Source organism: Rousettus aegyptiacus, unplaced genomic scaffold, assembly GCF_014176215.1.
Source record: "Rousettus aegyptiacus isolate mRouAeg1 unplaced genomic scaffold, mRouAeg1.p scaffold_m13_p_2, whole genome shotgun sequence".
NCBI classification, from domain to species: Eukaryota; Metazoa; Chordata; class Mammalia; order Chiroptera; family Pteropodidae; genus Rousettus; species Rousettus aegyptiacus.
In genome coordinates, this window is record NW_023416295.1 from 23,757,508 (window position 1) to 23,773,538 (window position 16,031).

Genomic DNA, 16,031 nt, shown 5'->3' on the forward strand with positions numbered 1-16,031 from the left:
ATCTTATGAGTTATGGTTTTTAACGAGAAATTGAAAAAGTAGGTGTGTAACAACTTTGCTCTTCACTTATGCACTTGATATGACTGATCTAAAAGGGTATGAGCTAGTTTTCTTGCCTTTTATCCCTTAGTTTTCTTTTTGCTTCTACCTCCTATTTCTGATGATTGAAATATACCAGCAGGAGTATGGGTTAGAATTAGGAGTAAATCGTTAACCATGTATCCATGGAACAGATGGAATCTAAAAGGTTCCTAAACCCATGACTTAAAGGTCAATAATTTTTCTAAATAGTTATAGGTAGTTCAATAAACTTATGAATACACAGCTTAATAATATATAATATAGTCCAACATTATATAGTATAATAACCTTTCTAAATAGTTATAATCAAAATTTATTGAACCAGGTACTGGGGTAATTTTATTTAAACCACAAACAATCCATAGGAAATAGTATATACTCTTATTCCCATTTTTCAGTGAGAAAACTGAGGCTTTGAAAAATCAATACATTTGAATCAAGATTCTAGAAAGACCAAGCCATAGCCTCAGGTTTTTCCCACACTGAATGCATATTCATGATTTTTATAATATGTTCTATATATAGATCTTTATTCTAATGAATATATTATACTATAATTAATTGTTTATAAGACAGTTTCAGCTCTTAGACTGAGTTTCTTAAAGGTAAAGATAATTTTTAAACTTCTTGGCACAACATATGAAATGCAACAGATGCTCAATAAAAGTTTCTTACAAACTCTGGTGCAAATATGCTAGAGGATCAAGGCTGCTTAAGTGGAGTATTGAAGAGCTCTGTGCTATTTGCCACTTTAATTTCAAAGCTGTGGTATATCCGTCAATGAGTAAGTACATAGTAAGCAGATATTAAGTGCCTAGAATTAGACCGGACCACAGAAAGTCTCATTTTGTATAATTAAGTCTAAATGGACACATTATTTATGAATATCTAGAAGAGAAAAAAATTATTGCTAGGATTCACAAAGAGCAAGTAATTCCCTTTCTTGTCTGGGTTACTAGCTTAGTAAGTCAGGGGATTCTTGCAAACATAGTGTACCTTAATCAGTAATATATTTGACAAAATTTCCTAATGTTTGTGCATGAGCTGGAGAATGCATACTAGGTAACAGTAGACTAGATTAATAGCTAACTGAACATCCCAGAAAATGCTGATTAATAGAGGTCTTGAGTGATGACTTGCAGGTGTTGTATTTGACTTTGATCAATGATCTTATCAACGACATGGATGAGAACACAATGATTAAATATAAGGATGATATAAAACTAGGAAGGATAACTAATATATCGAAGGACAAAAATCAATACTTTAAAATATCATTATTGGCCACAACAATGGGTTAACCCTAATAAGAAAATATTTAACTTGGATAACATTGAACAAAATACTGGATTTTGCACAATATATTGGGGAATCTGGCTTGATAGCAACTCAAGTGAAAACAAAAACTTTTTGTTAAAAAGTGCAATCTAAGCTAATGATTGCAGCTGATGTAAAAGTTAAGACCACATTAATAAGTTTAAAGGATTAAGTCTAAAAAATGCAAGAGTTCTGCTGATTACTGGGTTTTTCTATCCATATCTGAAATACAGCGTTCAGTTCTCTATGCCATGCTTGGCAGAGGGCAATCATAAATACTTTAAACTCAATAGACTTGAGTGCATTCAGAATACGGCTACCAAGAAGGCTACAGGTGTGGATTATAAGTGACTAAAATAGCTAGAAGAGCTTACACTGAAGAAGTAATTATGTTCCTTAATAGTCTATGAATATTTTCTTCATCCTTGTAAGGCCAACTCTGAGCATAAATCCTCTCATACTTTTAAAGTTCAATAAACATTTGTTAACAAAAGTGGTCACAGTAATCATTTCAAATATCTGGTGGGCTTTTAATGAGGTTTAGATTCTGTGTCCAGGTAGATCAATCTGGGATCTGAGGTAAATGTTACATGGCAACAGCATCTGGGTGGCTACAAAGTGAGCACTTTTATATCAATTAGACTGGTTTGAAAGAGACATAGGATGTCTCATGAATTCTTGTCAGTGGAAGTAAGGCAATATCGGTCAGGTGACATCCTGTGAGGGATTTTGTGAAGAAGATGCCTCCATTGGACGGGACCCAACACTTGACCATCTAAGGTCCCATTCGACTCAAAGATTCTGTCAAATCATTAATTAATTAAATATCTATTGAGTACAGGCTGCTCTAGGAACTGAGAGCCAATGCTAAGCAAAAGCAGGCAAGATCCCAACCACGTGGAGACTGAAGTTAAGACCAGCGGTCTCCAAAATAGGCTGTGTGCACCCCATGTGAAGGGAGAGAGAAAATATTTGAACTGTTACTTATGAATTTTTTAAAAATCTCATTCCTTTATTAATTTCTATACTTGGTATATGTGTTATAATACATATAATATCTTAGCAACATAAGTGTATAGTAATCAAATACATATAGCTTGGAGATTTAACATCCAAAAACATTTTTACTGAAATGAGATGTGCTCAAACAATCTCTAGTAAAGAAAGTCAAATAATCATGTAAACTAATGCAAAGCGGTAACTGCATCAAATGTCACATCTTCTATTCCCCCTACTTGGGACTCTTTTAAACTCATCCAAACATAAAGCTTTAATGTTCATATACTGTGGGAGCCCTTTAAATGCTGGTATTGCAGTGGGAGACTATTACATTATAAACCCTAAATAGCTGTCCAGCTTTAGGGGACAGGACTTACTTAACCCATGCTATGTTTATATCCTGAGAGAACCAGTACTGTGAGAACCCAGTCCTATGATTCTGTCACAGTGGTAAGAATTTTTAAACCACCATCATTTGCAGATGAATCCTTTATAAGCCGAGTGTTTCTTAGAAGGGTTGAAGGTTCGTTCTGGGCCAAGCCTTGAGGAGCAGGGAGGTGAGAGGTAGAAGTTGCCACTGTGGGCCAAATGCATATGTTCTTGTGATATAGAGATACATGGACAAATAGAGGTTCGTTTCATATAGCGATACAAAAAAAATGCAAAATGTAAAATTGTATTTAGCCATCACAACGTGTGAGGCTGTTTTTATAATCCTCCTCCTGAGGGAGGTAAGGAGGTGAGGATATACTGCCTAGGCCATTTAACAGCCAGTTGAATTCCAGAGTTTATGTCTCACTTTAAAACCCTCAATGATCCCTTTCCCACCTCACCCCTGCCCCCGCCACCCCCTCAGGATAGAGTCCAAACTCTTCTTCAAGAGTCTGTCATCTGCCTTTTGCTCAGCTCTCTGACACCCTCATTTTATTCCTTGCCATTTACTCCTCTCACTAGGTTCCTATTTTACTGAACTTCTCATAGTTGCTCTAACACACCATGCTTCCCCTCACCTCCACGTTGCTCTCTGCGCCTCCAACCCTACAGCCTCAGCGGCAGCAGTTACCCTGGCTCCCTGTACAGTAGCACTCTCACACAGTGTTCTCATTGTGTGTTTACATTTTTCAAGTCCACTGGACTGTAAGCTCCATAAGGAGGGGACAATACCATCTTTCTTCTTGTTCCCTTATGAACCTCGTACTGAATTCAGGTCCTGACAGTTAATAGACAGTGAATATATTGGTTGAATTATATGCATGGCATCTTGGAAAAGTTCATTTACTAAAGGTCATGCAGTAGTATCTGGAAAAGAACTGGAGCTACTCAGCCTCATTCCAAACATTATATAGTATTTGTTTTGTGTTTTAGATTCCAACATACAAATGAAATTATGCAATATTTCTCTTTCACTATCTGACTTATTTCATTAAGCATAATACCTTCTAGGTCTATCTATGTGATCACAAATGGCAAGATTTCATTCTTTTTTTTATAGCTGAGTAATATTTTATTATATATATATTCTATTATATATACATTCCATTATCTATAATATTCCATTATCTATATCTCTATACACACATACACACACACACACATTCCATTATATGTATCATGTTTTATTTATCGATGGACACCTAGGTTGTTTTCATAACTTGGCTATTATAAGTAATGCTGCCATGAACATGGGGGTGTATATGTCTTTTCAAATTAGGATTTCTGTTTTTTTTTCAGATAAATACCCAGAGGTAGAATTACTGGATCGTATGGTAGTCAGAACCCTTCTTAACACAGATTTCTGGACAGCTGCTACCAATCAATACGTGTGAAAATAAGATGGAACCTATTCATTCACAACCTGGCTCTAACCTGCTTCCTACCAGCATTTCCTGTCACTTTCATTCCCATCCACACTCAATGTTTTGAATGCTTCTGAGCGTCCTGAATATGAATGCTCCTTCAGGCTACTTCGCCCTTGTACATGCTAACTATTCTATAAAGAAAACAATTTTTCTAATGGATCTAGTCAAGTCTTACTAATCTTTCCAGAGCCAGTTTAAATATCACTTCCTTTTGGAGACCTTTTCTGACCAGCAGAGTTAGAAAAGCTTCTTTTCCTTCTGTCCATAGAATATTGCAATTATCTATTTCCACATGAGTTGCACCCCTTCTAACTAGAATAGGGACTGGGGCCATATCTTAGTCATTTTTGTATCATCCCTTGAGCTTACTACAGTAGCTAGATCACAGTAGGTGCCAAATAAATTCTTAGAGAAAGAGTGAAAGACTAAAAAATGACAAAATGAATAAGGTGCCTCTAATTGTACATATAATAGGTTTAGAACTCATAATTCCAGCTTACGAATGCTGTTAGGGACACTCCTACAGCAACTCTCTTAGGTTCACCTGGTCCCAGGCATATTAGGAAAATTTAGAATTTCACTGATGAAGGACAGTAATAATAACAACAATGATAATGATAATAGCTAACATTATTGAATGCTTATTATGTGCCAAGACAAAAACTGTTTGCTTCAAGACTTAAAAAACAAGGAGAAAAATCTTTAAATATAATTAAAGAGCAGAATAAAGATAATTCTGATGATAAAGTCACACTTTGATCTGTTATCTCCAAATACGACACCTGTCTAAAATGCCACTGAAAGAGCTTTAAATTATTTATTAAAACAAAGAGGTCAAACAAAAATTATTGCTTCAACACGTGTCTGTGCTGGGCAGTAAATTACATATTTTTTTCTGATATTATTCTATAGTGATTCCAGTTAAGATTATCCTAAGAAATTTCTTTCCTGGTCAAATCTACATGGATGAAAGTTAGCTTAAAGATAGAGTTTCCTAGTGTTCCAAAGAATAACCACAAGATCTGGAAAAAAAAAAAAAGCATTAGGTGACTAGGTGACAAAAATTTGGGGAATAGTAAGGGCTGATGGTTGTATGCTCATCTTAGATTCTTACAATACATATTAGTATATTGGGGATAAGACCACAGTAAAGAAACCTTTTCAGTGGTTTAACCCAGAATTCTCCATAGTGTATTTGACTAGTGAATAGATTTTAATAAAAGGCCTCATATTCCTCCCCCCCCCCCCCTTAGAATTAGAATTGAGAAATACTGGCTTTGGAAGTGGTGAGAAACAGCTCTGACACATGCTATGAAGAAAGACCTATCTGATTTAGAGAAAGTAAGCTTTGCTATGGTCTGGGCCAGAAGAGACTCATGCTTGGTATTCTCATTTATGTGATAAACATTTAGCCCTAAAGAAAGGCTTGGGAGAAAAAAGGACAACTCTTAATCAGTTCTTTGAATTAACAGTTTAATAATTATGGCTGTCTCACAGAGTCATAGAAATTTATATTTTCATTTATCCTAAGGAAAAACTTGACCATCTTTCTTTAATACTATCAACCTGGAAGCTTGACAGTAAGGATTAAAAATTGCTCCTTCCTTCTCACTTGGTTATTGGAAAGGCTCTGAAAGGTAATCAGTCTTGTGAAGCTACACTTTATAGTCTGCATAAAAATGCCATGATTTCCCTTCCTCTCCCCAACTTAATTGAAAGTGCATAATATCACCCAGCTAGGGAAATGTAAACGGTAAACATACGCAATACATCATGCTATCACACAAAAGCTGGTTACTAATAGGAACTGGGCCATTGTCAGGACCGAAAGGAATCTGGAAAGCAAGTCTTTTTTTTTTTTTCCATCTAGGATGAGAGTTCTTTGTGCCCACCACCTTTCCCCCCTTACCTCCTCTCTCCATACTTCAAGCTATGGCCAGATTAGACTAAGGTCAGTCAATTCATTTCTTGCTTGTGTAACAAAGGGTTAGGTGACCCTTTGTTAGGGTCACCTAACAAAGTATATTGACTAACACTATCTTATAACAGAATTTCAAGAGATGAAACATTTTATTTTTGGCAGGAGGTGAGGTTGGAATCATCTTGTTCCTTACCTACTTCAATTGTACTGATAGATGGTCTTATTCTCTCTTTCCTTAGCTGCTACACCTAAGGATCCTTGGCCTTGTTATCTCTTATCTTTCTCTACTTCATTAAACTCCTATTGTCAAGATTATCTCCTTTTCTACCTCCAGTCATCCATGAATATTTGTACAGGATCACGTTTTCCTTGAGTATGAAATCCCATTCTTACTTTTTAAAGTCCTCTGCACATCTGCAGCTAGCTATAATTCCACTTCAATTATGCCTACTTAGAAGTCATCATTCTTTCCTCTGACTCCTCACCTGTAAGCATCATGCCATCTTCTTAAATGAAACTTTCACAGTAGGGCTCTTAAGAGAAAGAACAATATCCCTTCAAAGTTTTCACTACCAGTTCCGTTACAATATTCCTTCAAAAATTGCTCCCTGTTGTACCATGAACTCAACTTCTACTATTCATTCATGCCTCCTTATAACTAGCTATTGTTTTATTTTTGATAGCTGATACCTTACAGGTAGGTCAAAGGCTAATGATTGTCAAGGTACTGTGTCATTTCAGTTTTAATAGATTAAAGGATATATATTTTTATCTGTTTCAGCGGTAGAGATGATTTGAAACTTACTGAATTAAAACTACATTCATCTCTCAATAAGTTATATTACCTGTCAACTGGCACTGGTGGATGGTATGGCTTGTTGACCTTGGCATAGAGACTCTCTAAGTTGTCTCTCTCTGGAGACAGTGGACGGCCGTCTCGAGGATAAGCCAGTGGTCCAGCCCGAGGGGGAGATGGAGACCTATAGACATTTGTTGATGCACATGGTTCCCGGAAGTGGTTCACTCTGGCATAATTGGGGTCCATTTCATCATCATCCATATCATGCAGTGATCCAATTGTACTAGTAGCATAATCAACAAGAGCTCTTGCCTGCTTTTCCCTTAGCTCCTGATGTTTTGCTCCAATCCTGAAAAAGGAAGAACAAGTAACAGACATATATGAGTTTATATGCTAAGACAATTACATAATCTTCTGAATCTATGTTAATTTTTCCTAGTCAGTCACTTAGTTGTCACTTCCTATATACTCACTACATAGAAATGCCAACAGTATATTCTATGGGATTAATTTACTATCTATAGCCTTTATTTGTTTTCAGGGTCTTTACTTTTATAGCAATGCTATAGGTATTTTAACATCTTGCCCACTGATGACTGGGCTGATTTCGAGTCTGAGGCTGATTTTCATCAACATTCCCTCCTGTAGGTGGGATGTGCTCCTGGGAATAGTACATCTTCGGTGAAATTAAAAAAGTCTGCCTTGGAACAGGGATGCATGTTAAAGAGCCCATCAGAATCTTATACTTTGTCCATGATTTCACTATTTGGTGCCCTAGAGTTCCAGTATATCCTTCTAAAGAAAAGAACTTGGAAAAATCGATTTAAATACAAAAAAGAAATACAAAGGCTTTCTGGTCACTAAAAGCAGTGGGATCAGATGTAATTTATAAGAAACTCTAAGTTTTTTGGTTATATAAATGGGGATCACTGTGTCTCATTATATAGGGACTAGGGACTGAGTAAAATAGTGAGGAAATTAATAGGCTCCTGACAGAGATGAATTGGCATATATAAGTGAATTAAACACCATTACTGGCAGAACTCCACGGCGCTAAAGCCTTAAGTGATATTACAAAATGCTACTGCTAATCATCATACTGTATAGACTACTGGGAATGGGAGCAGAAAAATATACTTAGGTGGATTCCAAATCCATCTGAATTTTGAGAATATGACATTTAATTTGGGAGGTGTTACATCAGCTCTCCTAAATCCCCAGTTATGTATTAAAATGGAAAGGTCACTGTGGTATTTTATTGGACAACAGTGATCAGATGGTGTCAGGAGCTGTCCAGCACTAATGAGGAAAGAATGTACCCTTACATGACTGGGCAAACAAGGTGCATTGTGTACAGGATGAGAGAAGTAAGATGATGTTGGCTTGGATAGTGAAAGGCTCTTAAGAAAAGATGGGACAAATCTGAATTCCTGCGTCCAGAGAATATGAGAGGGCTGTGGGCTAGAAAGGAAAGATCTATATATGCCTGGAGACCTATACTGAAGGCCTAGATAAGTAAAAACAAACACACGCACCACACATACACACACACACACACACACACACACAACAAAAACTAAAGTCTTAGTATCTTCATCTCTTCAAACAAAAACAGCTGTTTTTACATGTGCCAGTTAGTTTTATTCTACAGAACATCGAATTCTAAATTAAAAAAAAAAAATCTTTAAAAGCATGATCCTTCAAGGTATTTTCTCTTTTGGCAGAATGGCTTGCCTTTTTAATTTTTATTTTATATTTTTAGTAGAGAGGAGGAAAGGGTGAGGGGGAATAAAAGATAAAGAAGAAGGTATACAATAAAGACCCAGCATCTATCCACAAGTCACAACAGATGAGAATAAATGCAAGGATACATTATTGCATGTCTCTTTTGACTAGGTTAAATCATGTACCCTATACTGCATATAAGTAATTAGAAGGATTTATATTTTTGCAAAGGGGAGCTTCAATCTTCAAGAGATTTTGAATAAAGATGAAAGGAAGATTACACAGTAGGGTACCCATTAAGAGGGCCTGCCTATCCCCTTTCAATGCATGTTAGTCCTAGATTCATGAATGTTTGTTTTGAATAATTTTTGATAAAGAAGATAACCTGCTTCATTCTACAACAGAATAATCTTTCCAGGGACAGTGGAGACTGAATTATCAGAAAATGCTTGCTGCACTATGATGATAGGGGATGGATTTCCATTGCAAATAAGAGCGCAGGACATCAATAAAGTTAGGGGGTGGGATTCTGTGCTGTTACTATCCCTCCTAAGTAGGATGCCTTCAAGAGAAATCATTCAGCAGAAAGATCAACATCTCATGGCTGCCACACGGGGCTACACTTGTGCATTAATGAAAGAGGAAAACAACAAGCATGGTTTTCAAAAATCACAGAAATAGAACACTAGTATCTGTATTCCTTATTTCATCATTTCTCTTTTTGTTGAGGTTTTCTCTTTAATTAAGCTTGCTGATTGTGTAGAAATCCTCAGATGGAAAGTACTTCGTGTATGCAAAGCAATATTTATCTTGCATTTTTCCTTTCTAAAACAAAAGCAAAATTTTCCTTGATCGTCTCCATCCCACTGTTGCAGTAACGAATTTCATATCAATAACTCAGTAGGTTAAATAGTAATTTCTCTGAACAATCATTATTATGACATATATCAGGGTTGCACCATGAGAAAGATGACAAGTCAATCTCAGAAAAGGGTGTATGGAGGCAGAAGAGCCTTTCTCGAGAGTGAAATATCGGAAAAAAACTACCAGAAACAAATAAACAAACAAAAAAAAAAGGCTTTTTTTTTTTTTTTTTTTTTTTGCTCCGACCTCCTTCTGCCCCAATTCAGTGTGAGAATTCTAATTGTTTACAGTTTTTTTCACTTGGAAGCCTCCTTATCACTGAGAACTCAACCTGTTAAAACATCTAGTTTTTAAAGTAGCCCCGGAGAAGATACACTTTTTATCGGATGGTACCACCAGTTTCCCCATTCTCCCAAATACACTGCCTTTGAATTGTTAAACCTCCTTTTTCTCTTTTCCCCTAAAAAGACATTGTTTCATTTTTCCATACCTCTTGGGTATCCTGTTTTAATTCCATTTCGTAAGCCACAGTTTAGTGTTCGGGCTTTATACTGCCTACATCTGCATTGTCTAATATGGTGGTCATTAACCACATGATGCTATACAAATTTAAATTGGAATTAATTACAATGAAGTCAAATTTAAAACTCAGTTTTTCAGTTTCACAATCCACATTTCAAGTGTTCAACATTTGAGTTAGTGACTACTATATTGGATACTGCAGAATTAGGCACTAATTCCATCACTTCAGAAAGTTCTATTAGACTGTGCTGGCCTAGATTTTTCTAAGATTTTTTGGCATATCACCACATCCCACATTTTAATTTACTAACTACTTAATTAACATTTTATTAAAGTATAGTTGACACACACTGTTATCCTACCTTAAAAGGCTGCTAGAACAATCTTCCTCAAAGAGCATCTCCATCATATCTCTGTCAGTCAGTTTTGATTCACAACAACAGCTCGCCTTTTTTTCTTTGTGTATTTTAAGTATGTGGCTCTGTTTTCTTGTGACAAAGTGTTGCTATTGAAAAGTTGGATCATCATCTAATTTTATTTCTCTTGTAAATTACTTATAAGTAACTTGCTCTTTTTGCTTATCGGGTATAATTATTTTCTGTGAGGTCCAATATTCTTACTAGAAAAGTCATTCTAGGCTTATAACTCTTTAAATATGTACTTTTAAGTATTTTTTTTTTCTATCTGGGAAGTTTCTTTGACTTACCGATTTTATTGTTTATGTTAAAGGATACAAGCTAAATATTAAAGTCAATTATACTTTACTATATACTAGTAGTGAACAATTAGACAACAAAATTAAGAAGACTTAACATTTAGAATAGAGTGAAAGATCATTGCAAACTTTAAGGATAAATTTAACAAAAGACGTGTAATTCATCTACACTAAAACAATAAAAAATATTTTTGAGAGAAATTAAACAAGAGCTAAATAAATGGAGAGTTATACCTTGTTCATGGATCAGAAAAGTCATTATTGTGAAGATATCAATTCATGTAGACTGTCATCCCAATTAACTTCTTGCAGGTTTATTCTCCAAAAATTAACAATGTGACTTTAAAATTTATGCAGAAAGTTAAAGAGAAAAAAATAGGCAAACTACTTTTGAAGAGGAAGAATAAAGTTAGAAGAATTAAACTGCTTACTTTAAGACTTACTATAGAGCTTCAATAATCAAGCTAAAGGTTAGACAAATAGATAAATGGAACAGAAAACAAAGTCTAGTAATACACCCACATATTTTGTGAAGTGATTTACTGCAAATGTGTGAAAACAATTCAACCAAGAAGTGAAAATCTCTTCAAGAACTAGTGCTAGAAAATCAGTAAGGGAAATCCATAAGAGAAATAAGAATGTTGGTCTCTACATTATACCATAAGAAAAATCAGTTCAAGATGGAAAATAGGCCTGAACATAAAGATTATAATAATGAAGCTATTAGAATAAAATGAAGGAGAATATCTTCACAATCTTGGAGTAGGCAAACATTTCTCAGAGAGAACACAAAAAACATGAAACATAAAAGAAAAGATAAAAGAACCAAAAAGAAAAAATTCACCAAAGTTAAAACCTTCTCATTAAAAGCATCAAGAAAATGATAAACAAATGAGATAGAATATTTGTAACACACATATCTAACAAAGAATTGTTATAAAAATATTAAGATATATTTACAACTCAATAACAAAAAGAAAAATAATGCAAGTAGAACTGGGTAAAAGACTGAAACAGATACTATACAATGTAAGATCTAGAAATGCCCAATAAGCAAAGGAAAATATGCTCAACATTTTAAGTCATCAGGGATGCGCAAATTAAAACCACAGTGAGATACCCTTACCAAAAAAATGAAAAAGAATGATAACACTAAATGTTGGAAAGAATGTGGACCATGTAGAACTTTCACACCCTGCTGCTGGAAGTACAAAATGGCATACTCCCTTTGGGAAAAGGTCTGGGAGTTCCTTATAAAACCAGACATGCACTGAAGCCATGACCCAAAACTTCACCTCTCAGTTACTTATATATGAGAAACAACAACTATGCTCACAAAAATCCTTGAAGAATGTGTGACAGACAGCAGCATTATTCATTGCAGCAAGAAAAGGAAATAACTAAGATGTCCATCAGGAGAATGGATAAGTGGTGGTATATTCACACCACAGCACAAAAATCAGCAATAACAAAAACAAACTGGTGAATACTCAACAACAGGCATGAATCTCAAAATTATCATGCTTACTGAAAGAAGCTGGACATGAAGAACTTACTACATGATTCCAATTATAAGCAATTCCGAAGAGGATAGAAATCAGATCAGATACTCACGGAGAGGGGCTCCACTGAAGGAGAAAGGGCATGAGGGAACATTCTCAGGTCACAGAAATATTCTATATCTTTTTTTTTTTTTTTTATGCCTATAGTATTCCTAAGTGGTCTCCCATCCAAGTACTACCAGGCCCAATGCTGCTTAGCTTTCGAGATCAGGCATGTTCAGGGTAGAATGTCCATAGACTGTATCTTGATATACATTTGTTAAAATAGAAAAGACAATATTCTTCTGATAACTTAATACCCGAATATTCAGTGTATGAAAATTATATTCCAGTTAAAAAAACTTAAAATAAAACATGAAAAGCAAAAAAATGTAAATTATGCTAAATATACTTTTAAAATCTGTGTGATAAAATCTGACACATTTGGGGTCATTAATTCTAAATTCCTTTATATATAATTCTTTTCCTTTTAAATACATTCCAAAAAGTAATTATCATAACAAATTATTAGAGTGAATGTGATTGCTGGGAAAATATTTAAATTGCTTAAAAAAACATACCCTTCTTCAAGCAATTTAAACACTTCCAAAGTACTAATTTACAAGCCAGATATTGATTTTGACAAATACATATCATTATTATTGATCCAAAAACACTGCCTCTAAAGACCAGACAACTTGTTTTAAGTCAATTACAACTTTCTGCATTCATCAGTCAACAAATATTTATTGAGCATCTACATGTTTCAGTATTGTTTGTGAGGCTGGAAATTCAGCAGTGCATACAAATTCTTGTCCTTGTAGAATGTATATTGTAGCTAAGGGAGGCAGCAACAGATAGCAAAATAACTAAGTAAAATTAAAAACTGCTAAATGGTAGTAGTGCTATAGAGGAAAATAAATTAGGGAAAGATGGTAGGAAGGTTGCAGGGTGGGTAGAGTGAGAGGGTTAGACTTTTAAATACATGGTAAGAAAAGGTACCACTGAGAATAGGTACCACTGAGGTACCACTGAAAAGGTACCACGGAGGAGGGTGAAACTGTACAGTTCAGTGGGGAAGAGTATTTCAGGCAGAGAATATAGTAAATACAAAGGCCCCGAGGCAGGAACTTGCCAAAAAACGGCAATGGAGGCCAGTATGAGGGAGCGAGGAGTCAGAGGGCCAGAGAGGAAATAGAGGGCCTAGATTATGTAGGGTCTTGAGGTCCATGGTAAAGATTTTGGCTTTTACTCTCAGGGAGATAGAAATACAATTGGAGGTTTCAAGCAATGAAGCAATATGACTTGACTTACAGGTTGAAGAGATCTCTTTGACTGCTATATTAAGAAGGTAGAGATAGTGGGGATGCTGGGTGAAAAAAAGAGTCATGGAGACCAGGAAGGGGGCTGATATAATAATCCAAGTGAGAGATATTGGTGGCTTGGATGAAGGCGTAGCAGTGGAGATGGTAAGAAGGGGTTGGATCCCAGAGCTAAAAATAAAACTAAATAAAGAAAAAATTCTATAATTAGGACTGTCCTCCAAACATTTCAAATTTGGGAGGTTATACTGCACGCAAGAGCCCATTCTACCTAGTATTTCATCTATCCAGCAGGAAGAACAGACACTAATAATGTTCGTGACGTATAGTCTCATGTTATATAACTTAATTATCATAAGGTATATAAGTCTCCACTTCATAGATGAGGAAACTGAGGTCTAGAGAAGTGAAGTATTTTCTCTGAGAGCTCACATTTATTAAGTAGCAGAAATTGGATTCTTGAATTCCATGCAGGTGTTTGACTTCAATATTAGTATTTCTTTCATTAACTATAAATAATCTGTACATGATCACATTTTAAAAATTTATATAATGAAAGCTTTCAGATGCCCAAAGTAGAAATAACAGTACAATAAACCCCCATATATCTATCACTTAGCTCTGTATTCAATAAAGATGTGGCTGCATTTTTCATCTATTTTTTAAACTTTTTTTGCTAAGTATTGTGAAAATAAATCCTACTCATTTATCCCCTATATACTTCCAAAGGCATATAAAAAAAATGAACATTTTATTATATAACAACAATGCTATTCTCTCACTTAAAAATTAACAATGTTCCTTAATGTCATCTAATACCTAGTTTATAAACGAATTTCCCCAGGTGTCTAAAAGTTCTCTTTCCCAGTGGATTTATTTGGCTCACGCTCCAAAGAACTATCCACACATTAAATTTGGTTATGTCTTTTAAATTTTGTTTCCTATATAGAACTATATTCTTTTTCCTCTTCATTTTTTAATTTTTCCATGCTGTTAAATTGTGGCATAAACCAGGCAGATTGTCCTGTAGGTGGTCACACATGCTAGATTTGGTTGCTTCTTCGAGTATGATTTAATTTGTTCCTCTATCTCCGATATATATATATATATATATAGTGTGTGTGTGTGTGTGTGTGTGTGTGTGTGTGTGTGAAAGGTAGACCAGCACTGACCAACAGGTCTTTCTGCAATGATGAAAATGTTCTATATATGGACTGTTTAATACAGTAGTACATGTGGCTACTGAGCATCTGAAATGTAGCTAGTGTGACTAAGGTACAAATTTTAATTATTTTAAATAACTACATATGACCAGTAGCTACTGTATTAGACAGTGTAGCTAGAGACTTAGTTAGATTTAGGTCCAACTCTTTTGGGGGAAGAGTACTATAGTGGGTTGAATACTGGTCCTCCAAAAGATATGTCCACCTGGAGCCTGTTAATGTGACCTTATTTGGATAATGGGTCTATACAGGTGCAATTAAATTAAAGATCTTGAGATCATCCTGGGTTGTCCAAATGAATATGGTCTTATAAAGAGGAAAAGACATAAAGAACCAGAAGAGAAGGCCACACAGAGAATACGGAGGCAGAGACTGCAGTCATGTGCCTACAAGGCAAGAAATGTCAAGGACTGCTGGCAGCCACTGGAAGCTATGAGACAGGTATGGAACACATTCTACCTCAGGGCCTCAAAGGAAACAAGTTTGATCTTAGACTTTTGGTCTGGCAGAGAACTATGAGAGAATAAATTTCTGTTGTAAGCCACCAAGTTTGTGGGAATTTGTTACAGCAGTGCTAAGAAACTAATACCAATACCATAAAGGTAGTGTATATGCTTTAAATTCTGTCCCATCAAGTGGCATAGAAGCTCAAGTTGTCTTACTTTAGTGAGGCAAAGGTAACAGATTGATGTCTCCATTACAAAGGTCCTTATCAATCATTCATTGAGTCATTTCTTACATTGATGATTTTTACCTGAATTATTTCTTGAGGGGTCACAAAATGACAATTTAAAAAAGTCATTATTCTTTTTACATTAATTAGTTGTGATTCTTCTGTAATAGAACTTAAAAAACTTTCCCTCAAAATTTTGGGTATTTTGATTACCCTGAATTACATGTAGTACAGGGCAGGCAAAATAAATTATTTTTAATTGCTGATTTTCGGAGTAATGAACTAGTACCCCAGATATTCCCAATGGTGACCAATGAGTTGTCAGACACCTCTTTTGGGGAGATGGTGATTGTGAATATCATTATAAACTTATGTTTTTAAAAAATACATATTTAAGGTTTTCAATCGGTTTCATTCCTTACCCTTTTTGTTACACAAATTGTCTAAGATTTAGTCAATGTGGACTACTT

At 35.2% G+C, this 16,031-nt stretch overlaps 1 protein-coding gene across 2 annotated transcripts in view; it reads right to left on the reverse strand.

The window, feature by feature from the left end:
- Window positions 1–16,031, reverse strand: part of PARD3B (par-3 family cell polarity regulator beta) — an 893,411-nt gene that overhangs the window by 134,380 nt on the left and 743,000 nt on the right. For both annotated transcript variants that reach the window (XM_036237191.1, XM_036237192.1), the window contains exon 20: window positions 7,023–7,325. In XM_036237191.1, coding sequence (XP_036093084.1) covers window positions 7,023–7,325 — 303 coding nt within the window. The remainder of the gene's footprint in view (window positions 1–7,022; window positions 7,326–16,031) is intronic.